The sequence below is a fragment of the Ursus maritimus genome, unplaced genomic scaffold (genome assembly GCF_017311325.1).
Source record: "Ursus maritimus isolate PB19 unplaced genomic scaffold, ASM1731132v1 scaffold_12, whole genome shotgun sequence".
In the NCBI taxonomy this organism is placed as follows: domain Eukaryota; kingdom Metazoa; phylum Chordata; class Mammalia; order Carnivora; family Ursidae; genus Ursus; species Ursus maritimus.
The window spans coordinates 7,558,390-7,582,671 of record NW_024423564.1 but is presented as its reverse complement, the minus strand read 5'-3'; the positions used below and the strand labels follow the sequence as shown (position 1 = coordinate 7,582,671).

The following is a 24,282-nucleotide window of genomic DNA, read 5'->3' as shown; positions in this document are numbered from 1 at the left end:
AGTGTCGTGGTCTCCCAGTGGACCAGCATGCTGCAGGTCGTAGCGTGGCACCTGAAGAGGCATGGCCTGACTTTTGCCACCATCGACGGCTCTGTCAACCCCAAACAGAGAATGGACTTGGTGGAGGCCTTTAACAGCTCCAGGGGCCCCCAGGTACGAGTGGGTCGCAGCAGAGCTGTCACGGAGCGCACCTCGTTCTTGGTTAACACAGCGAGAACTACAGTGTAGCCGCTCCGAGCATACACGCTCGTTGCCTTGATCCCTCCACGCGCTTTGAATTTATTAGACATTTATTGGGGTGCGCATCGAAGCGTGCAGGTACTTTAAAGAGAGTGAAATACGAGGGCTGGAAGCAGAGGAAGAGCAGAGCTGGTTGGCTGGAGCGATCTTTGTGGAGGAGGCAAGCCTTGAAGGGTAGGTGGGAATTTGATACGAGGAAGTGTGGGGAGACGTGGAGGGACAGCAAGAACGTGGAAAACACTGGTGGCCTTGGGGGGGAGGCGGCAGGAAGAGTAGCAATGGCGGGGGGTGGGGGTGCAGAGACCAAGGGAGTGGACGGAATCTGGTTAATGGAAAGTTCGTTGAGCTGGGCACCCCCAGTGCTCTAAATTGTAGCGTGTGTGTATTTTGGCAGGCAGACAATTCGTGTTTTGAGGTTGAGTCACAAGAAAATAGGAAGTGAGAGTTTTCTTAAAGGTGAGGCACGGGAGAGTGCATCTCAGAGGTTTTTGACAGCAGAGGGAAATCTGATAGGAGCATGGTACTTATCTGTATTGGTCTTGGGCTTGAACCTGAGACAGAGGGAGGGATGTATTACGAGATCAGGTCTGTATAAAGGGAATGCGGCGCTTTCTTTCTCAGGTTATGCTCATCTCTCTGTCGGCTGGAGGTGTGGGTCTAAACCTGACTGGAGGAAACCACCTTTTTCTTCTGGATATGCACTGGTAATGACTGGATTTTTCTTGCCTTGTCCTAGCATTGGGGGGGGGGGGTCAGGGTGCCCGAGGAGGGTGCTGACTCCTGGTGAGGATGCTCTTTTTGTGTCATGTGGAAACCCCTGCTGCCTGCCTGTGTACAGGTACTGGTCTGTACAGGGGTGTGCGGCTGTTGATGGCCCTGACTTCCTGAGCAAGCAAGGCTTCAAATGACTGCTTAAAATAGCATTCACCTTATTGTTAATCTTACATCTGTTTCCATGGAAACTGGGAAGAAGGTTTTCTCCCGTGGCTCAGAGCTACAGCACTCAGTTTTACCTCTTCAGAACACCACATTTCATGCCATTTGTGGACATCCAGGGAAATCTCAGCCCTGGAAAAGAAGAAGCAGCTTTACTCCAACAGGAAAAGGAGAAGGAATTTTCTAGTTAGGTTCGGAATACACTTAACACAAGGCCCTTGGCCGCGCATGTAGTAGCAACATGGGGAGCGTAACCGCAACTTTCCCGGAAATAAGATAAATGAGTTTGTGTGTTGGTAGGAGAAAAATGTCATAATTAGTCTCAGTTTGGGGTTTTCTAATTATGCCAAGCGGAGACTGCTGCACGTTCATCTGCTTCTCCAGGCGGCCCAGATTGACGCACGGAGGCCAACCTGGGATCATCTTCCGGGAGGATGTGTTTAGGTCTTAGGACTCCGTGATACGTTTGAGGGAGGAAAGCAGAGTGGGAGTTACATGCTGGTTTCTGGGGGTGCCCGGCTGGCTCAGTCGGTAGAGCGTGCCACTGCTGATCGCAGGGCTGTGAGTTTGAGCCCTCTGTTGGGTGTGGAGATTACTTAAAAATAAAATCTTAAAAAAATAAATGCTGTTTTCTGAAATGGAGAAATGTTGTCCAAGATTTTAAAGGGGTAAGATGAGAAACTAGTTTGGAGTTGGTAGGATCTATAAAGAAGGAAAGAAATTAAGTCTCTTTAGTTGAATCCCAGAATATTAAAAGTGAAAAAGGTGTTTCGGGGCTCCTGGGTGGCTCAGTCAGTTAAGCTTCTGCCTTTGGCTCAGGTTATGATCCCGGGGTCCTGGGATTGTGCCCCACGTTGCATTGGGCTCTCTGCTCAGCGGGGAGTCTGCTTCTCCCTCTGCACCAACCGCCCCTCGCCCCGGCTTGTGCTCTCGCTCTCTCTCAAATAAATAAATAAAATCTTTACAAAAAAAAAGAAAGAAAAAGAAAGGTGTTCCCTATCATTAGGCAGCCCTCACGTTTCCAAGTAGCAATCTAAAGTGCAGAGGGTTGAGGTGAGGTGATTTGCCCAAGTTCGTCCAACTAGTTAGTGACCGAATTGGAGCATTGGTTTCACCTGTGTTACTTACAGTCGTCAGCTGACGGTGGTGCTGAGTTTCTACTGGCAAACTGACCTGAGTTTCTCATTCGAGGGAAAGAAGGTATCTGACACTAGCCTTCCTGAGGCCAACATAGCCAAAGACAGGGATTTGCAAACTATCTCTGTAAATATTTTCGGCCAGATGGTAACTGTTTTAGACCTTGCAGGCCACATAAGTCCCTGTCCTGTATTCATCACTGTGGGTTTTTTGTTTATTTGGTTTTTTTCAACCCTTTAAAATCACGACCACCATTTGTAGCTGCAGAGCCATCCAGAAATAGCTGCAGGCTGGCTCTGCCCAGGAGACTTGCCCACCCAGTCCAGGTGGCAGCACCTTTGAGCCTTGCCTCTCTTCTCACAGGAATCCATCACTTGAAGACCAGGCCTGTGACCGAATTTACAGAGTCGGGCAGCAGAAAGATGTTGTCGTTCACAAGTGAGTAAAGGCCCCCCGGAACTTAGGCCCCTTCACAAGCTTTCCTTTTGTACAAGTCTTTCTTGGGTCGTGTTTTAACAGAACGTAAAGTATTTGGTGACCGCTTGCCTGCTGGAGCTCCCGAGGCATGGCCTCCTTGGTACTCACAGTCCAGAAGGGAACACAAGCAATTTGGGGGTGACCTTGGGGTTGGTCCCTGCAGGAGAAGAAAAGCCTTGTGTATTAGGGCTAGGGAAAGTAGCCCTACCCTTTATTTATTAGTTTTTTGCTTTTAACTTTTATTTTGACATAATTTCGGACATGGAGAAATGAATGTAAAAGTTCTTAAAAGAATAATATCCCCCAAAATCTTGTTTGTGAAAATAATACCGGAAACTGCTCGCGTGCTGTCCCACGTGTGCGTGTGAACGTAGACTTCTTTCTGCACCATTTGAGAGTCCGTTGCAGCCGTGATGCTCCTTTACCCTTGAACACTTCAAGGTGCGTTTCCGTAAACTGAGGACACTCTCTTACATAGCCGCAGTAAGATGCCCCACGTCAGAACGTTAACACTGATACAATGCTACTATCTGAGCTGTGGGCTGCATTCCGCTTTGCCGCTTGTCCCATGAGCTCCCTCGCAGCAAAGGAAAATCCTAGAGCCTGCGTAGCATTGAGTTGCCCTGACTCTTCTGTCTCCTTTAATTTGGGGCAATACCTCCGTCTTCCTTTGTGTTTTATGACATTGACGTTTTTGAAGCGCACAAGCCAACGACTTTGAGAATGTCCCTCTCTTCAGGACTTTCCTTCCTTAAAAACCACGAGCAGCATTAATGCTACAATCCAGTCTAGTAGCCGGGTTTCCTGAAGAATTAGAAATCACTGACCGTCTTGACTTGCTTACCTCTCGTATTCACTCCTCAGCCTTTCACCCCTGTTGCTCCGCTGAAACCAGTCCTGTTACGGGAATTCCACAGCGATCATGCTGGTTTCCCTGTCGTTAGCTCTCACCTCATCCTGTGTGCACCTCCCTTAGTAATCCTGTCCACTCCAGGCAGTCCAAAGTCTGAGCCTTCTTCCCCGAGGTCTCCAGCATCAGACCTAGATACCCAAATCCCTGCTAACTCTCTGAATCCGAGTGTGCACGTCCCCATTATCGTTCACTCGTGCACTCGTCTCATTCTTCTCCTAAATCTAACACCTGTGGAGCAGTCACTATGCAGCAAGTACTGTGACATGGTCTAGGAACTCAGAAGTCGCAGACTGAAGTGAGATACCACCTCCTTCCTCTCGGTGCTTCTGAATCCCTCATCTGTGTGAATAGTGTCCCTGTATCCAATGCAAACTGCGCCCTCCCTCTTCCACATCTAAATTTCTTAGCATGATACGTGAAGCCACGCACGACCTGGCCCCCACCAGCCTCTCGAGCTTCCGCCATTGCTCTGCAACATGGTGGAGTCCTTTTGACTTTTGCCCTGGCCAGACTGGACCGCCTGATCTTCCTCCGACCTAACTGTGTTCTAAACTCGGCCATGATTTTTCCACATTCCCGTTCCCTAGGACGCCCTCCCTCTGTTCCGTCTGGCAGACCCTTGCTTATCCCACAAGCCACACGTAACGAGTTCAGTCTTCAGTAGAGCCAGACGTTTCCTTTTACTCGTTGTGCACACGGGACATATTTCTGTAGCACTTTCCGGCTCGTAGGGTGGTTTATTTTCATGCCTCTCTTCCGGTGTTCTTTGTGAGAGCGCATGACTGGACCGTATACGTCTCTCCGTCCCCACACCTAACATAGCACTTGGCACGTTGTAAAAGTTCAGTCGGTGCTTGTCGAATGAGGGCGTGACAACAGCGGCATTTCTTCAGGTGGTAAAAACTGTTTTCACTGTGAATTAGCCAAGAAATAAGACACTGTGCTTACACCAGCACACATACACCTGGCAGGAACTTGATAAGCTTTAAGACCTTCTGACTTGATCAAGGTTGTGCGTTTTGGGTGAAAGCTGGATCTCTGCACTTTTTTGTTTAGGGATACCATCTGCCTATTTTGGCGTTTTTCCAATTACCTTAGCTTCAGAAGGAAATGAAACATAATTTGAGTTGCATCATTTAAACAGGCACATGTGAGTCAAGGTCGTTTGGATCTCGTAAACATGGAGTTTTTAACCAAACCTAAGAAAACCCGAGTAAAGGAAGAAATGTCACGTAAAAACTAAAGCATAAGTAGAAGTTTGAATATGTTATTAAATATGCTGTTCTGGGTTTCTGAGTATTTGCTTATCTGTTTTTTAGATTTATTTGTGAGGGAACAGTGGAAGAGAAGATCCTACACCTCCAAGAGAAGAAGAAAACGTTGGCCAAACAGGTCCTATCAGGATCTGGCAAATCTGTCAAGAAGCTCACTTTGGCTGACCTCAAAGTCCTTTTTGGCATCTAACTTCCTGTGTATGGGGCTCAGGGTGGTGCCGCTGTGGGTTTGCAGTAGGGTCTGGAACAGTGACCTACACATGGCCCTCTGAGCCCTCTCGGGAGGCGCCATCTTATCCCTGGAACTGGGCACCAGTGATCATGTCAACCACTTGGCTCGTCAGTCAGGTGAATCAATCGACTTACTTAAGGGTGACGTGGAAGCCAAGAAATTACTTCAGAAAAAAGAACATGCCTTAGAGTTAGATAATTTTGGAAAATGACACCGGGGGAGTTGTACAAAAGCTTCAGTAAAAGCTCAGAAAGCCCTCCGTTGCCTTTTTCCTCTCAGCTCATGGGAGACCAGTGTTACTACCCTTTCCAAGGCCGTCTCGCCCTCTCTTCTGCCAGGGAGGCTGCTCCTTTTAACTGGTCTCCGGGCAGGGCAGAGAGAGGACCCCGAGGCCAAGCCTCTGCAGCTGTCTCTGGCCAGACAGTCCTGCCACACCTGCGTCAGAGCAAGGAGGTGCTTCTTCCGTGAACAGATGCCTGGTATGGGTATCCTCGTACCATCCAGTATTTGGTATCGTCTCACTTCATGTTGTTCCATCGTCTCCTGTTGTTGTAGTATCATGTGCTGCTTGTGAAATAAAGTTTACTACCTGGCATTTTTACGGTACAGGCAGACCTCCCTTCGTTGCACCTTGCAGATACTGCATTTCTTGCGACAGTGTTTGCTCACGTCGTGGCTGTGTTTCAGGCTTTTCCATCATTATTATATTTGAATTGCTGTGATCTCATGATAAAACTTGAACAGATGAGGAGCTGTGGATGAGCCAAGACCGTGGATTCTTGAGATGGAATCTCCTCCCGGTGAAGACCCTGAAGATTGTTGAGATGACGACAGCGGATGGAGAATATCACATAAACTTATTGATAAAGCAGAGGCAGGGTTTGAGAGGACTGACTGTAACTTTGAAAGAAGTTCCGCTGTGGGCAAAGTGCTATCGAACTGCATTCCACGCTACAGAGAAATCACTCATGAAAGGAAGAGTCAGTCGATGTGGCAAACTTCACTGTCCCCTTAATTTAAGAAATTACCACAACCAGCACCCTGATCAGTCAGCAGCCGTTGACATTGAGGCAAAACCCTCCACCAACTCGCTGAGAGCTCAGATGATGGTTAGCATTTTTAGCAATAAAAGATTTTTTTTCAAAATATTTAGAGAACACACGCGAGTGGGGTGAAGGGCAGAGGGAGAGAATTTCAAGCAGACTACTGAGCGTGGAGCCCGACGTGGAGCTTGATCCCACAACCCTGAGATCACGACCCAAGCCAAAACCAAGAGTCAGACACCCAACTGACTGAGCGACCCAGGTGCCCCAGCAATAAAAGAGTTTTTCATCATACTGTTTTGTAGACATACTGTTGCACAGTTAACAGATGACAGTATAGTGTAAATATGATTTTTATATGCACTGGGAAATCAAGAGATTCATTTGACTCACTTTACTATGGTATTCGCTGTATTGGGGTCTGGAACTGAACCTGCAATGTCTAAAGTATTCCTGTATTTGCATTTTTACAAATTTACAGTATTTGTAGCACGTAGTGTCATTCTCTCATTTAGTATTGTATCATTTAGTAGTTGTGTTATGGTTGGTATAATCCACTAAATGTGTGCTTGACAGCGTAGCGGAGATAATATTGTGTGTTTGCTAACGCCCGTTTCCTTTTCTTCCTGGGCACCCAGAGAGACTACATTTCCCAGTGTTCACTGCAGTTACGTGGGTCCATATTACTGAGTTCTAGTCAATGGAAAGAGGAGAGAGGTGATGTAAGTCATTTCTTATCTCCCCTTCAACTTTACAAGTGATTCATCACACTGTTTCCTCCCTCATCGGCCCACTAAATCCAAGGAACTGATGGAAGCCTATGAGGCCCTAGAGAAGCCACTAGATCAGGGATTCTTAACCTACTTTGGGGCCATGGACCCTATCGGCTGACTAGTAAGCCTCAGTTCCCGAGCGACTGGAACAAAGCCTTCTGCATGTGTGCCTCCTTTCTCACCCCTGCTCACCCACATAGCACTATCACATGATCAAGAAATAAAATTTTTTTATTTTATTTTTAGTATTTTTTTTTTAAGATTTTATTTATTTATTTATTTGACAGAGATAGAGACAGCCAGCGAGAGAGGGAACACAAGCAGGGGGAATGGGAGAGGAAGAAGTAGGCTCATAGCGGAGGAGCCTGATGTGGGGCTCGATCTGAGAACGCTGGGATCACGCCCTGAGCCGAAGGCAGACACTTAACGACTGCGCCACCCAGGCGCCCCAAGAAATAAAATTTTTTTAAGTCACTGAGATTTTGGGCTTGTTCAGAGAGCAGTTGGTACTCTAATACAAACTCTTGAGACTTGTATACTTTGGGAAACTGTTCCTATTTCCTTCTTTCCATTAGCAATCATTTCCAAAACATATCTGCTAATTTCTGTGCGAAAGGATTGTAGTTCTCCTAGATGGAACCAATAGTGGTGTCCTTGAGTCAGGGGTGAGGGAGGTGAAGCCCTTTGCTAACCCAGTCACAGTCTGGGCCACGGCACTGGAGACTGGGTGAGCAAAGGCACTCTCAGTACAAGGTCTGAAGAACTACAGAGGTGACAGCATGGCCCCATAGGAAGAGTTCTGTTATAGAACTCAGTTTTCAATTGAGTTCCAGCTTTGTCTTAGCTGGGGGCATAGATTTGAAAAGGATCAGTAACTTCTCTGCACTTTGGTTGCCCCATTCGTAAGGTGGGCATTGTTTTCAGACCCAGCAACTACCGTGAGGTCCGTGATGAGATCAGGAAGTGAAGGAAGTCAGAGTGCCCTTTCTTGCGGGTTATAAGATCAACAAACCGGGCAAAGACACAGTCCCCGGGTAGCAATGGCTCCCAGGCCAGCAAAGATGTTACAAACCCTGGCTCTGCCCTGGGCTCATTGTCTATTAGGCTAGCTACAGATTCCCTGGGCGGCTCAGCTCCTTCATCTGTAAGATGGATGGATTAGCATATATTTCATCACGCTCCACTGGGAATTTGGTAACTCCTATGTATTGCAGCCTGTTTGGCGAGATGGACGTCTGTCATATCTGTCAGAAGGCATATTAGATGACCATTGCATTCCAAGCATTGTTTAGGAGAGAGGCACTGTTATCTTTGAGGTTCAAGCATTTTTGCTTCAGTTTGGAGACGGATGCAGGAATTTATAACCTATAATCACCAGGTATTCAGAGCCCACTGACGTGTAATCTCTTAAAATTCCTTCTGGTACCTTACACAGTTTATCGAGTGTTCCTTGTTTTGATTCTAAGCTGATAGAGCCACCTAACTATGTCTTAGGTAAGTGTTCCTCCACCAGGGAGATGCTAGGGAGGTGTGGCGGATGCAGAAAAAGTTGCAACCATTGTTTCAATGGGGTGAAACGTACCAAACCATGGCATTCTTAAATCCTAGTCCCGGAGCGGCATTTCTCATGAATTACTCTAAGTAGCACTCTGGTGTCTCTCAGGCTCACATTCATCTTAGTTACTAGGAGCGCATTTCTTAAGGCCCGGACATGGTGAGTCCCTGCCCCTGCTAGCAACGGGCAGCATCCCACACGAGTGATCTACGGAAGCTCTGCAGTGTGAACCAGCCTTCCTGATGTGCTGGATTTTCTTACGGCTGCCTGCCTACCCAACCGGACGTGGGCGAGGACGAAAGGATGTCACCGAAGCTTTCTAAGCCATGAAGTGCCATACAAGTGCTAGTGTTACAGCTGTGGGACTGGGTCTGGGCATATGAGAGTAAGACAGCAGCCTGGGTGCAGCTGAAAGCTAGAGCAAGTGTCAGTCACCGAAGCGCCCAGTTTACAAGGGATTTCTCATGTGACGGATTTGCCTTCACGGCAGGTTTACGGTTTGACTTCTCCTTAGCGGTGTTGGTCAAAAAAGGGCATTGTGCACGCCATGGCTGCACGGAATCCTGAACCCTCTAAAAATCCTGCCGAGGCCTCCTGTTGCCACGCAGTGGTAATGAACAGCAGTAGGTAGGATGACGTCTCCATGGAATCCGACCCTCTTCTCGAGCAGCTGTGTGCGGGACTTAGAACGGCTGTATGTGAACACCGGCTTGTTTACTCTCTGATTGTCTCTGTTGCCCAATGAAGTGGCTTTCAGCTGGGCTCCAAAGTGAAGCCAGACTCTTGCGTACTAGTGGGATAACCGTGGAGCCATCAGGACTCAGTGTGACCCACGTGGTTGTCTGGAATCTTGATGCTGACCACGATGCCTTGAGAGAATTGGGTTTACAAAGTGGGATATTGTACTGCCATCTTGTCCGAAGAAAAGGCAGAAAGAATTCAAAAAGCGTAGCTGCAGGCACAAAGAATTATAATAGGAACTTAGAATTCTTAAGCATGTAACCTAGATGAAAATGTTTTCAGAAATAAAAATGAAATTAGGGTCGGTTAGAGCGCCAAGTACCCCCAAGAGTCAGTAGATGGGGTGGAGATGGAAGGGAGGAAGGGCCTCACCGCCAGGGAGGGAACTGGGCAGACAGACACGCAGCTACACGACCTCTCTCCCGGCTTGAGTCCTTTTACCCAGAATCCTTAGCTAATCTGAGAGTAGGCAGAGATGATGTATGCAAGGTAGGATGGGGAGAATACTTTCACTGCTAAATCGTTCGTACGTTGGTTCAAAAATATATATTAAATGTGCCAGGCACTGTGGGCACTGAAAGCAAAAGGGTAAAAGCAAAACCTAAAACCATCCCTGTCCTCCCTGAGGCTTACCGTCTCCTAGGGGAGACGGGCATGAATCCCATCCCGGATACTGTGGAGTGACAGTGGTGGTGTCAAGTGCTACAGGGGAGAGGTGCGGTCGCTGGGAGGGCTCAGAACAAGGAGCTAGAGCGAGAAGAACCAGGTGGGGAGACTGGGAAACTGGTGAGGGAATGGAAGTCCGTGCCTCTTTCTACATCCTGCTTCCTTTAGGGGTCACTTCACCCAACCCCGCTCCTCGAGACAAACTTAGCAGCACGCATCCTCTGGAGTAAAGCTGAGTGAGGCCTGCATTTCGGAGATTAGCGTGGGCGTATCTGTGTGTGTGTGTTACCCAAGACAGCCCAGGTGTTTGGCCTGTGACGACGTCCCAGGGGACAGAGACGGTAATTTGTGGCTCTTTTCTCTTACCTGTGACACTGGAGATAAAACTTACATCATAACGCCGTACCTTGTTGATGCTTCAGTGCTCACGACTCAAGGGTGATTTCTGAAGCACTTTGTGACACTGGGGACAATTCCTAAATCCTCAGATCGCTTTTCCCCCTCACCTTAGGAGTCTGGGGCTCTGCAGATCACTCTGAACTTTGCCAGGTCTGTCAGCTGGCAGGACAGGTGAATTCAGACTCCGCGGTATGGCAGGCCAAGGAACAGGCCACCGCCTCCTCCCACACAAACGATCTTAATGTTCGTAACGGAATTGCCACGATCAATCCTGCTTAAAGGCTAGGATAGGACATTTGCCAGGACCTGGATGTCTGACAAATTTTCTGCTGCAATAGAGCTTCATCTACGGTAGAGTTCTACAATTACCAAAACCCTTTTCCAACTGAAGTAACTGAAAAGCTTTTTGTCCTCGCTTCTGTGAAGTCTGATTCGTTAAAAGACACACGGGGGGAAATGATGTAATACAATAAGCTTCTTCACAGCAAAGCAATTCCCTGGATGTCTGAGGTCATTGGAAAATTCAAGGCTGGTCCCTGAAGTGCATACAGTTTATCCAGCAGGTTTGAGAGAAGGCTGAGGTTTTTTTTTTTTTTTTTTTTTTTTTTTTCCCCAAGTGGTATTTGGTTAAATGACAAATATTGGCATTTGGGGGAAGGAAAGTCTGGCTTACAGAAACAGATACCAAGGAGATCCAAACTACAACTTGTACCAAATTAGATCTTTTTTTATTCAACAAAACGTTGATTAAGCCTCTATTATATGCAAGGAACACGGGGACAATGGGGTCGATGAATGTCAAATGCCTGCCCTCGTGGAGCTGACAGCCTCATATGAGAGAATAAACATTACAGGTAGAATATGTATGTCAGGTGGTGGTGAAGCGGAGTGAGGGCGGTCTGGAGCCCTGGGTGGGGGCTGCTATTTTCTACAGGGTAGTTAGGAACGTCTCCAAGAAGATGATGTTTGACACAGGAGCTGAAACCTGAGGAGAAAGAGAGAGAATCATTAAATATCTGTGAGAAGAGCATTACAGATGGCAGGGCAGCGATCATAAAGGCTGCTACACAGAGTATGTGGAGAGGTTGCGGAGCCCCAGGAAGGCAGACTGGGCTGGAACAGAGTGACTAGGGGTGGTGGGGGGAGGAAATGAGAGGAGAGCAGGGAGCCGGGGTGCAGGCTCTTACAAGCCGATGTAAACACTGGCTTTGGTCTGAGTAAGATGGGAAGACGTTGGTGGGTGTTGAGCAGAAGCGTGACATGATCTGAGGTATTTCAGAAGGACCTCTCTGATGCCTGAGGGGAGAACAGGCCACAGGAAGGGAAGGGTGGAAGCAGAGAGACCAGCCAGGAGGCAGGGGAGAAATCTTGGTGTCTTACACCAGGATAGTGGCCGTGGAGGTGGAGAGCAGTGCTTGGCAGATGTAGTTTGAAGGGACAGCCGAACGGATTCACCCATGGTTTGGGTGTGGTGCGTGAGGGGCCAGGCCCTTGACTCTACCACCTGTAAGACTGGATTTGGACTTTCCTTTTTAAGATGTGGAGCAGACTGCAGGAGAAGCAGTACAGGCAGGTGGGAAGTGAGAATCAGAAACTGGGGTTCTGTTGTGGACATCTGAAATTTGAGGTGCCCGGGATGCCTCCAAGTGGTGGTGTTAAGCTATTGGATAAAATCCTTTGGAATTTGGAGCAGGAGATCAACATAGGAGTTATCGGTGTCTAAATGGTGTTTAGAGTCAGGAGAGGAGATCGTCTAGGGAGGGGGAGGACATAGAAATGCAAGAACGGATCCTTAGGGCTGTCCAACGTGTAGGACTGGGGGAGATGAGGAGGAACCAGCAAAGACGAAGAGTCAGGAATAGTCAGTGAGACAAAATGAAGGAGAGTGATGCCATGCGAACCAAGTGAAGGGGATGTTTCAATGCTGTTGATGGAAACACCAGGAACTGTTCATTGGTTCCGTAATGTGGACATTACTGGGGACCTTGACAAGTGGTTTTGGTGGAGTAGCGAGGAAAAAAGCCTGATTGGGTTAGATCTAAGAGAATGCAAGGAGAAGGAGAGATAGCAAACAACAATTATTTTTGAAGTTTTTTAAAGGGAAGCAGAAAAATGGAGTGGTTGTCAGAGGGGGGTGAAACATGTTATGGGCTGCATTTTGTTCCCCCCAACTTCATAGATTGAAGCGCTAATCCCCAGTGTGACAGTATTTTGAGACAGAGCCTTTAAGGAGACAACTGAGGTCAAATGAGGTCATAGGTGTGGGCCCTAACTCAGTAGGACTGGTGTCCTTGTAAGAAGAGAAAGAGACATCAGGGATGTGTCTGCACAGAGGAGAGGCCATGTGAGGACACAGGAGGCAGCTTCCTGCAAGCCAAGGACAGGAACATCAGGAGAAACCTTCATCTTGGACTTCCAGCCTCCAGAACTGAGAGAAACAAATTTCTGTTATTGAAGCCCCATGGTCTGTGGTATTTGGTCACGGCAGCCCTAGCAGGCTAGTACAAAAATCAAGGGAAATCTGTTTTTTTTAAGAGGGGGGAATGTTGTGGCATGTTCCTGAGGGAATTCCTGGAGCAACGTTCCTGGGTTGTCAAGATGCAATGCAGTCTAGCATACAAGGATAGAGGTTTGTTTTTTTTTTTTGTTTTTTTTTTTTTTTTTAGATTTTATTTATTTATTGGAGAGAGTGAGTGAGAGAGAGAAAGTGAGCAAGCGGAGGGAGCAGCAGGCAGAGGGAGAAGCAGACTCCCCGCTGATGAGGGAACCCAAAGTGGGGCTCAGTCCCAGGACCCTGGGATCATGACCTGAGCTGAAGGCAGACTCTTAATCAACTGAGCCACCCAGGCGCCCCAGAGATTTGCTTTGGATAGGGATATAGGCAGATTGTAGATATGGTGGGAAGGTAGGGGAATTCTCTTCCAAATCCTTTTAGAAAAAGGATTGGTGAAATAGGAGGTACGGTCCTAAGTGGGGAGGGGAGGTTGGGTGGAAAGTGGAGTTTGAGAAGAAAGTATGAAATAATGAAATAATTGTCTCGCAGAGCAGGGGAAAAACTGATGAGAGACATGTTGTCAGACAACTAGGCGATGCTAAGAGCCCACTGAAATTAGTGGTCGTGGATTTAGAGTGAGGCTAAGTTCTCATGCTCTTGTGTTTTTCTCCAGGATCCTCCAGTTGGGTTAGATGGAGAGTTGGATCCAAACGGGGGTTTTGTCGAGAATGACAGGGAGACCACATGCAACAGAGTGATTATAATGATGGTCTGTAGAATCTAAGCTGAGAGAGAATGAAGGAAAGCACACGCAAGTGTGAGGGGAACCATGAGAAGGTGGTGGAGTCACTGCATTGTGAGTCCGGGAAGAGAGTCGGGTCATTGTGGTGGGTGAGCTGGAAAGATGGCAGCATGTGGTCACGGGATGCTGAAATGGAAACGATGCAGAGAGTGCAGCTGGAATCCAGCCAGGTCTAGGGCATGGCTGACTGCATGGCTAAGGGAGGGAGAAAGGAACATAGAATCGGTCGTGGAACTAAGAAGTCTATGTGGATACTGAGTTACTCTGAGACTACGAGGTATGGCTCTCCGTGGCAGCAAGCTCAGTGCTAGAATCTTCAAGGATTGAGGGGGAATGATGCAGGGCTGTGTAGACGGCTGAACCACGGAGGGGCAGCAAGTCGTAGAAAGGCAGGAGCCTTGAGGCTGGCCATTTTTGAAGCAAGAGAGGTAATGTTCTGGAACAGGGTTTCTCCACGGTGTGAACATTTTGGACTGAGTAATTCCTTGTTGCGGAAGGCTGTCCTGAGCTGAGCAGCATTCCAGACTTCCACACAAGAGATGCTAGTAGCACCAGCTTCCAGCTGTACAGGGAAAAATGTCTCTGAGACTTGACTAAATGTCCCTTGTGGGAAAAGATGGCTCCTGGCTGAGAAGCATTGACCCTAAAGCAGCAACGATGGGGGTGCCTGGGTGGCACAGTCGTTAAGCGTCTGCCTTCGGCTCAGGGCGTGATCCCAGCGTTCTGGGATCGAGCCCCACATCAGGCTCCTCCGCTAGGAGCCTGCTTCTTCCTCTCCCACTTCCCCCTGCTTGTGTTCCCTCTCTCTTGCTGGCTGTCTCTGCCAAATAAATAAATAAAATCTTTAAAAAATAAATAAATAAATAAATAAAGCAGCAACGATGAGCCAACAGGACACTTCCCTGGCCTGGGGCCCAGCGGTTATAAAGCGTGAGGAAGAGCAAGCAGCTAACACTTAGAGAGGGTCACAGGGCCATCGCTGTCTTCTGGGAAGATCAGATTTGGGTTAGAGCGCGCCGAAGGGAATCCTCCCAGGAAAGGGTGAGAATACAGTGAATGTGTTAGGATTTATGGCTATGATGTGGTTCACATCTATCAGCGCCGAGGAGCCGAGGAGGAAGTAAATGTAGCCCACGATGACCGGACAGTCCGTGTGTTTTGTCTGCTTACTTCGCTTCCTTTGCCTGACCCAGTTCACTGCTCCAATGAGCCACCTGCTTCTTAACGGCTCTTGCAAAGCAGATTCCAGTCATTATATCTAATACACGCTGAAATCAAGATCCCAGAAGAACAGGCCAAGTATCTACCGCGAAGCACTTGGCAGGGGTGAGGCACGAGCACTGCGCGCCGCCTCGTCCCAGAGTTCTCCTCAGGCTCTAACAGCTAAGCAGGCATGCTCTAGGACTCAGAGCTTCTAGCGAACTTCCTAGCTTTACAGACAGAAGTGAAGACTCCTCTCTAAATAACAGAGGGTTGGGAGATGTGAGGAGGATGAAAGTGTCTAGATTGCCTGGCGAGAGTAGAACTGTAACGGATTTCTGTGGTGGTATTTCAACACCGTTCCCCTTTATTTAACTTACTACTTGTAGGCCCTTGACCAAATAGTAACCTAGGCTGACGAGTCCACTGAAACAGCAAGATCCCATATAATCTATTTAAAGTGTGCTAGCAAAAAGCAGATGCGATGAAAGGCAGTTTTAATTCTTTGAGGGAAATAGCAAACATGTGGCTCAGGGAGAAATAAACGAGTTACATATCCAAAAGTCAGGAACGAAACCCCCCTGGGATCGCTGAGTTCCAACGGTGTAAATGGCTCCGTTCCTCCACAAGAGAAGGGAGCCTCGGTGTGGAATGATCAATGCTGACCGTCATGAAGAGAAATGTGGTCTCTTGTGCTCAACCGTCCGTACATACCATCAGTGAGTAACTCACAAGAAAGGACTGGAACTCGAGAGTGTAAGATAAGGCACTTTGTCTTTAATTCTATCAGTTTCTTCAGAATTAATCAAGGTCTGGGGTCCTCTGGTAACTGGAAGTTGTACTGGCTGCAGCACTAACGGGCTGACCACGTACCCAGAAAGGCATCAGAGAGCCACGGTCCGGAGGAGACTCCTTGGCGCGTTCTGCCCACCTGTCCACGTGCATTCCGACTTCTCGGCAAACTTCCCACAGCATGACCAGTGCGGGCGACCCGGGTGGCCTTTGTGTCCGTGGCCGCAGCCCAGGTACCCACCTGTGTGGTACCAAGAGGAGACAGAAGACAACCATTAGAGTGAAGTCCAGCAGTTTACCATGGAAACTCACTTTTCTGGCAACATTTAGACTCAGGGATGTGAAAACATATAATGAAAACCTGGCGAGAGAAACTAGCTATCTGGAGCCTCTGTAGGAGGGGGATTCCCAAGGACTGAAGACGGCCAATCAGTTAAGGTTCGTTGAAGTTCTAAGAAGAGCATTGTTTTAACATTCTGCTAACTCAAGGAGATGAACCAGTTTGGGTTTAAAAACTATAAAATAATTGAAATAAAAGAGATGGGAAGAGTGGTTGAAATAAAGAAGGTTAGTTCCTAAAGCGTTTATGAAAAAGGGCGCACAAGCCTGTCTTAAGGCCCATCATTAGAATAAGGACACCGTAGGATACATTTTAAAAAATAATTAGAGGGGCGCCTGGGTGGCTCAGTCGGTTAAGCGTCCGACTCAATCTCAGCTCATGTCTTGATCTCAGGGTTGTGAGCTCAAGCCCCGCACTGGACTCTATGCTGGGCGTGGAGCCTACTTAAAAAAAAAAAAAATTAGATCTCTTGCCTGAGTTGACCCTCCTTCCCCCAAGAAAACAGCCAGACCTGGTCAACTGATTTAATCACCCACTTTCCCATCCCTGACTTGCTTGGTATTTCTTTAAGGTTTTAAAAGGAACAGAGTGGGTTCAGATTTTTTTTACACTGCCAGGCTGTTGGAAAGGGTATAGCTGGAAATCGAGCATGCCAGGGAGAAGTGCAGGGCTCATGAGACTGGTGAACTGGATCAAAACTAGAAGAACTGAGAACGTTTAAGCTTACTATTTCACTTTTCAGAACAAAGAAGCTTTAAGTGAAAGTTTTAGAAGTATGTTGTATTGATATGCACGGATTATATTCCTAGAAAGCACGCCGAGGTCTGAATCTCCTAAAGCTAGTGGCTGTGCGGTAGTTGAGCCCACTGCTGGGAGACCGGCCCGGCGGGTAAGGACGTTCGAGAGTGTTCCTCCTCACCTGGCATGGTGCCCCCACAGGCACAGCGAACAGTCTTCTGGCCTCCGCTGGAGCAGAAGGTGCAGCAGTGAAACACGCCTGGGTGTGGCCGATGCCTTTTCCTCACAGTCACGGTGAACGGCGAGCCCTTCAGGGTTCAGACCAAGAGCAAAGAACAGCCCCTTGTGTGTCAACAGGGATGTGCGGGGCAGCCCATGTGCTTAGACGCAGTGTCAGTCACAGGGCCTGGCCCCGGAGGGACGAGGACAGCAGGAAGGAAACGGACAAGGGGACAGTGACTAGCTGGGCGCTCAGCTGTGTGCTTCCAGATACAAACGCCTGCAAGTCAAGGAATCCGTGCGGCCCCTCTCGCATGGAGCCCGCCTGATACACAGATAAACCCAAGCTGTGTTCGTGTCACTGGTGTCGCTACCTTCTCCGCTCTGGTGGCGTCTCGGGGCTCGTTAACGGAGAGCCGCAACCACCAGGCTAGGCTGTCCCGTGGTCCTTTCTCTGGTGTCTCAGTCACACACCTCCTCCCCTCACATACTGAGCCTCGCTCCCTTCCTCCCGCCCCTCCATCCTGGACGTATCCGTTTCCCCATCTACTCAGTCTCAGCCCGTGAGGATACAGGGAGAACTTCCGTTCTCCACTTTCTGTCCTATGCCTGACAGTCAGTATTTAGTAAGTTATCCCTGACTGAGAAGCACACAGTCTGTAGAAGCACAAACCAGAGAGTCTGGCACCTTAGAAGCTTCTCAAGTGTTCGATCTCTCCTCTTTTCAAGAGTTTACAATCCATTTTAAAAACAACTTGGAGTTCACAGACATGGGTTCAAATTCTGGTTTTGCTCTACAGGGAACTGTACTTTAGCACATTTGTTTCTCAGTCCAATTGCACCATGATCCCTAGGTCTGAAGGGCTTGGAAGAAAGGCCTAAGGATGTATGCAGAGGGACGTAGCCCACTCCGGCCAATGTGATCAGACAGGCAGTAAGCGGCTGTTGAACAGCGGTCTCCCTCTCCCTTTCTGCACACACCACAAGCCCAACACATCATGACACTACGGTGTTTTATCGTCCCTGTCAGTGTTGCTTTCTGGTTGGGGAAAACCTGTGAACGCTCGAGATTCCGTCGGACCTGCTGAGTATCGCCTGATTTCAAAAAATTCACCATCTCTAAACCAGAAAGTGTTATCCTTGTCTGGGGAGGTGGTGCAGTAACCCTGGTAAGAGCTAAGCACATATGGAAACAGGCAAAAGAGTTACAAGGGCAGACGGTCAGGCAGATACATGACTGGTCGGTTGAGGGGAGAGGGCATAACTCTCCCAAATTGTGTTCCAGTAAGTTCCAGTCCGTCTGGTCACAGTCTGAACAATCCCGAGCTAGAGGATAGTGCTTGAATGTGTATGCTTGTCCCCTGGCGCATTGCCTCCTGGGATGAAGGTATCTTTTCCAAATTAAGAATTCTCCAACGGGGAAAAGGATAAAATATAAGCCCAAATGCCGGGGGGGGGGGGGGGGGAGGAATAAGCACAGAGTTCTTATGGTCACCAGCAAAATCTAGGCCATTTCTGAAGAGAAGAGAAGGAAGAAAGAGGACCCTATTCAATCCCTCTGTACAGCTGATCCCACGAGACACGTGTCCACATCCTGAGATGGCAGACGCCAGAGGAAGCAGGGAGAAAGGAAGCCAGGGAGGACAGGCCCAGGTCCTACTCACCTGCACGTGCTGCTCCTTGATGCAGACCAACACGGTGTAGACACCAGGCTCCTTGGGGGTATAGGACACGTAGTACGTCCCATCCTTGTTATCTTGCACCAGCGTTCTGACTGGACTGAATGCACATGGGGTTCAAAAAACCACTCACTCTCACAGGCCTGCTGCAGCCGCCCACCACTCGAGGTGTGAACCATTCCACCCAACATTCATTTGAAATGTCCCCCGAGCAGAATGCTCCTTCCATTGGTCTTGGAAATTAATTTTACAACAGAAGGGAAGCAACGTAAATGCTGACTTAATCTGATGTACAGAGGAATCCCTTGAAAGCGTTACTGTGTTCTCTTTGATGGGCTTGCTGTACCCTCCCGCTCTCCTCCCTCCTCCGGCTCCAGAGACACATGAATATACTCCCAGACCAAGGGAGTAGCAAAGTGGGGCTGAATTTTGAGAAGGGGCCCATTCGGTCGAACACAGACAAGCTGAGGGGCAGAGCAGACCTTAGGGAGAGAGTGGAGTACTGGCACGAAACCCGCACAAGAAAACACATCTGCTCCAACTGGGCATATCACATTTTTTAATAGCATCTGGGGGGCAGGGGGTAGACTGTAACTACTGCAGGTGCACCTCCCCAGCTGCAAAGGGGCCTCAAGTGTCCAGTTTCATCACCGCTTATTACCCTTGACACCTGCCTGTGAAATACACACCTGTCTTTCTTATCTTTAGGGATGACCGCGACTTGCACGCTGTCCCCTCCCCGGCCCATGCTCTCTCCTGCTGCATCCCTACACAGCAGAGTGAAAGAGGCTGTCTGTTTCTCCCGGGCTCGGTGGAGATCTGCAGAAAATAAACACTCAGTCCTCTCTCGCCTCAAAGGCCAGCTGCCGCAGTGACTGCAACCCCAGATCAGACACCACCTTGCTGCTTCTCTTTAGAACAAAAGGTCGTGCTTCCTGTTTAGTAATCGCCCTGCTCCCTTTCTCTTCTCTTTCCACTCTGACCCCCAGAGCATACCTTTTGGGAGTCCCTTCAGGAGAGCCTGGCTGTCTCTCAGCCACTTGCTGCTCTTGGATCACACAGGATCCTGAACCTAAGGGAGCCCTGCAGCCCTAAGGGAGCTTTGAAAATACTCAGGACAGACCTACATATTCAGAGCAGAAAACCTCTAGACCCTGTGAGGGAGGCTCGTAAGCCCAAAGCTATCCTCTCTGAGCTGCAGATCATGCTGGAATGGGCAGGGGATAGAGCTGCTCAGCCTGGACTTGAGCCACGCTGCTAGGGAAACAGTCATAGGTGCAGCCTTGGCACCAGCAGACTCAACAGGGCTACTTAACTTGGGGCTCATGAACTATCATGTGGTCTCTGGAGAGGCTTATGAGGGGGGCCAGACAATCTCCTGAAGCAGTGTGCCCAAATTAGCAGATGTTTCTTGGGGAGAGATCATTCTCAAAGGGCTCTATGACCTCCAAGAGGTTAAGAATTCCCGTGCCAGAGTCAGGTTGCCTCTACGGTACAGTCTGCCCATCAGGACTGATCTCTGACCTATCTTTGAATAACTGCCTCCTTCAGGAATAGAAGGGTCAGAGGAAATTGTTTCTCCCCCTACCGAATGAAATGCCTACCATAATCTTTCAAATGTCAAGATGTGGCTTACATAAACCAGGAAGGGCACAGAAGAAAGTTCGCTCTAACCCTGTCTTCCTCACTCCTCTGAAGCTCTCTTCGGGACTTGATCCAAGGCGTCTGGGGCCCTGACATACTCCTTTCCAGGCAGGCAGGATTTCACCCCGGCCTATCCTGTTATTGTCTTTGCGCACTGTCTCTGTTCTATCATCTGATAGAAACAGCACGCTCCATGAGGTCCTTGCTAGTTACTACTTTGCTCAACTGGAAAAGGGTCAAGCCTCACCCCTATATGGGATACTACCTGTACCCCGGTCAGAACGAAACAGAAAGAAAGGGCGAGGGAGGGGTCACTGTCCTTTAGATCAGTATGGCTCCCTCCCTTGGTAAACTGGTTGGTAGGAAACTCTTCCTAGCTGAATGAAGGCCCCAGCTGAAAAAGCCACACCTCTTTAAACACCAAGTCCCCATCCACTGTCCTCTCGAGGCCAGCGGGAAATGCCTTCCTACCTTCTCCTTGGAGGACACATTTGGCTGGATCGACCTCTTTGGTATTGATGGCCCCATAAACTTCATAGCCACGGCACCGGCCTGCTTTCTGCTGAGGAGAGAAGCATATCTTATCGTTTACTCCAGGACGGACATTATATTCGACTTTGTTCAGCTTTGTGAGCCGTTCTACTACCACCCCCTTGGTGATGAGGATCTCCAAGTCTGAGCCACTGGTCAGCAGGTGCTCCGTGAACTCCACGCCAGTCCGCATGTCTGCCAGCAGCTGCTCTAGCTGGGCCTTCTGCAGCTGCAGGGAGTTTTCCTTCTGGACCCGTATGTCTTCCAGCTGCTTCAGCAGCTTGTCCCGATGCTCCTCAATGGCCTTGATGTAGCCCTCAGAGAATGTTCGCACGTCAGCCGCCACAGCCTCCACCCGCTCCTGGAGGGCACTGTTCACCCCTTTGATCTGTGTGAGGGCTTCCTCCAGCGCCTCCACGTGGGGCTGGGTGCCTTTGAGGAGCTCTCGCACCGAGTCCCCATGCTTGTGGATAACATTGCTCGTGAAGTCATAGGGGTGCTCCCGGTGCTCCCCCACCACGCAGTCCCGGCACACGGGCCGGTCGCAAAGCTCGCAGAACAGCCTCAGCTCCTCTGCAGGGTGCGCGGGACACAGAATGGGCTTCCCGATCCTGCTGTAGCCTTTCAAGTCTTTTAGGTCCACCATCGTATGGTAAGTCGTTTTCTTCTGCCGCCTAGGGACAGAGTCAGGGCCAGGAAATTAGGGGACGATTCAGTTAGGAAACAGTGTGGAAGTTTTTAGAGCGTAGCTCAGAAGTCAAACATGTTGACCTGCGTTCATTCCCTTGCTCTGACCTCTTAACCATGCAATCCTCTTGGATTCACTTCCTCCTCATCTGTACGGGGAGGGAATAACACCTACTGGAAACCTACTTGAACAAAATGATAGTAGACTACAGCTCTCTGGCCTGGGATGGGACTTTGCCAAAGGTTGCAACACTAAGGCAACGGCCTGGAACTTTCTCTGAAGAGTTAGTTTGGCAAGTTGAGACAAGAGCCACGGCCTACTCCTTCAGCAAGCTAAAGGTGAGAGCATGGTGGGAACCCAGCATCAGTGCCATGTGGCACAGCAATAACACCCGGCAATTAAAACGTGTTTAGCTGGCCTCGACAGAGAGTTTCCCTCCACTTTCACTTGAGATTTTGGCCAGTGCCTGCATCACCCAAAGCAGCAAGCTAGAATTTTCCCCAAGAGTCATCAGCATTATTAGAAAGGCTGAAATCAATGGTCAGTAAAGCCACAGTTCTCTTTTTAATTCCCCTTTTCTGTAGCCCTCTAGAGATTCAGGGAAATCCCCAGGAAACCCAATGACTGTCCAAAGTCAGCATGGTATCAGCTCGGAGCTTGCATACCTACTCTGGCACCAGAAGAGTGACTGTAGGGAAAACAGGGTCAGCTGTTTAGCTGGCAGCAAGACTGTCATAATTACAAGTTAAAAATAGGAAGACTGAAGACTACTAACTTGCTCTGTTGGTGAGACCGGAAAACAAATGGAAGGCAAAATTTAAAAACTATTTTAAGCTAATCCTAGAATCTCGGCTATTTTATATTCTGATGTCCTGTAATGGGGGAGGGAGTGGAGAAGGGACAAAGAATGATTCATGTGACCAGCTATTCACCAAATGCCATTAAAGACATAAATCTGCACCCCAACGAGCACTTATCGGCCCACCTCACCAAACTCCAGAGTCACTCTAGGGTACAAGGCAAAGGCTTCCAGCACCTTATACTGGGAAGGCAGCATGGATTATTAGAAAGAGCACAGAAGGCGGTCAGAAGACCTGGATTTAAAACTGGGTTCTGTTATATGCTACTTACCAGCTGTGGGACTTTGGCAAATCACATTTTGCTGAGCTTCAGTTTCCTCAAATAATAAATGGGAGTGAAAACAGTGCCTGCTTTTCTATAAGAGTTGCAAGGCATCAAATGAGATCAAGGCCAGGGGCTATGCTATTATATTCATTCTTCTCTGTTTATCCAGCACCCACTATAATTATTCACTATACAAACGACTGATGACCCAAGGAAACTGTGAATGTGCTTTGCAAACTGAAAAGGACTTTGCAAACCTTTGCTTCTATTATTACTAGGGTTATTCTGTAAGGCTGCAGGAGTTACCTACCATTCTAAAGTAATTATCACAGCGTATACTGCTCTTTGACCTTACGTGGCATTCGAGAGAGCTTTCCTTCCCATCTGCTCACCAAGGGACTTCTGGCTTGACACCTCTTTGCATTCTGCTCTTAAGCTACACCAGGTGGGGTATCCCATCTGTACCTGTGAGCCTGGCAGCAGAAGTGGCAGAGATTGGCTTTGCAGGTCTGACATCTCTTCTCCACTTCTCTGTCGCTGCACAGGTCACACACCAGGCCCTGGCCTTCCCCATGAAGACTCTCCAGCATCACATCATTCATGGCCAGGTGGTCTATGGTTAAAGCCTTCACTCCACCCATGGGCAGGTCCACCTGAGCATCACATACCGGACAGAGGATGCCGATCTGCGGCTGCAGACTGGGTGGCTTGAGTTCCTGGAATATTGACCCCTCAGAGCTTGTGTCAGAGTCTCCCCCTCTGATGTCCACTACTGAGAAGGGTTCCAGCTGCTCCAGACACGTGGTGCAAACTGTGTGCAAACAAGGCAAGAGCCTGGGGGCTTTGAAAAGCCCCATGCACAAAGGGCAGCGAGTCTTGCCTGAGTTCCCAAGTGCGGTCCCACTGGGGAGTTTGCCCACGAAGCCAAGCAGCGGCTTCCTCTTTTCTGACATGTTCCCCACGTTTGTGCCCAGTATCAGAAAAGGCGACGGGCAGCTCTATAATGAAGTAGTAGGTGATTAAGCCCCCCCAAAGAGAAAGTTTCCAGAATTTGAGCAGAGACCATGGGGACTCTCTCTTCAACAACTGTAAGGGCAAAATGGTAGAAGAGGAGTCGTCAAAGGAACCACCCACAGATCTACTTAGGAGGGCCCCCTCCTTTCCATGGCATCCCATACCAGACGCGCCCACGCCCTCCTGTGCCCCCCAAGTCCTCCTCCCCGGAAGCGCTTCCAGGTCTAAGTTTTGAGCTGGTCCTGCCGCCGCCAGCTCCTGGAACCCTGCACCTCTCACTCCCTCCACTACCACCCCCCTCCCGCCACCCGCCCCACTGGCTCCGCGCCCTACACGCGACAAGCGCCACCCCCGCCCTCGCGTGATGAGGTGGGGGGGGGCCTCCTGCTCCTTCCCTCGACCCGGCCCTGCGCGGACGGCACACGGCGTGCAAGGAAGCTGTGAGTTCCGTCGACTCCTCGGTGGCCGCCGCCTCCCCAACACCACTGCCCAAGGTGCCCGAAGGCTCTGGCCCCTCCTCGCACCAATCCCAGTCCAGGTCTACTCGGGGGAGTCCAATCACCGTCCGAGAAGGGAGGCCCTCGCCGCTGGGCACCCCGCCTCCCAACAGAGTGACACCACCAGCATCCA

The 24,282-nt window shown here is 49.2% G+C and overlaps 2 protein-coding genes across 4 annotated transcripts in view; one reads left to right on the top strand and one right to left on the bottom strand.

Annotated features, from left to right (window-relative positions):
• TTF2 (transcription termination factor 2) overlaps nucleotides 1-6,832 on the top strand; it is a 37,205-nt gene extending 30,373 nt beyond the window's left edge. The window contains exons 20-23 of one of the 2 annotated variants that reach the window (XM_008710362.2): nucleotides 3-153; nucleotides 862-944; nucleotides 2,677-2,751; nucleotides 5,023-6,832. In XM_008710362.2, coding sequence (XP_008708584.1) covers nucleotides 3-153; nucleotides 862-944; nucleotides 2,677-2,751; nucleotides 5,023-5,167 — 454 coding nt within the window. In that variant the 3' untranslated portion in view covers nucleotides 5,168-6,832. The remainder of the gene's footprint in view (nucleotides 1-2; nucleotides 154-861; nucleotides 945-2,676; nucleotides 2,752-5,022) is intronic. The other variant, XR_005834037.1, reaches the window with a different exon arrangement.
• Nucleotides 6,833-11,095: 4,263 nt separating this feature from the next.
• On the bottom strand, nucleotides 11,096-23,925 carry TRIM45 (tripartite motif containing 45). 2 transcript variants are annotated; one of them, XM_008710365.2, is made up of 7 exons: nucleotides 23,104-23,925; nucleotides 20,766-21,499; nucleotides 19,340-19,469; nucleotides 18,636-18,750; nucleotides 16,934-17,060; nucleotides 15,756-15,915; nucleotides 11,096-11,371 (listed from the first exon to the last, which is right to left on the bottom strand). In XM_008710365.2, the coding sequence occupies exons 1-6, from the start codon at nucleotides 23,589-23,591 to the stop codon at nucleotides 15,767-15,769; spliced, it is 1,743 nt and encodes a 580-aa protein (XP_008708587.1). In that variant the 5' UTR covers nucleotides 23,592-23,925; the 3' UTR covers nucleotides 11,096-11,371; nucleotides 15,756-15,766. The 2 variants fall into 2 exon arrangements, with proteins under 2 accessions (XP_008708587.1, XP_008708586.1); XM_008710364.2 differs by lacking the exon at nucleotides 11,096-11,371 and having other exon boundaries at nucleotides 15,363-15,915; nucleotides 23,104-23,924.
• Nucleotides 23,926-24,282: the final 357 nt, after the last annotated feature.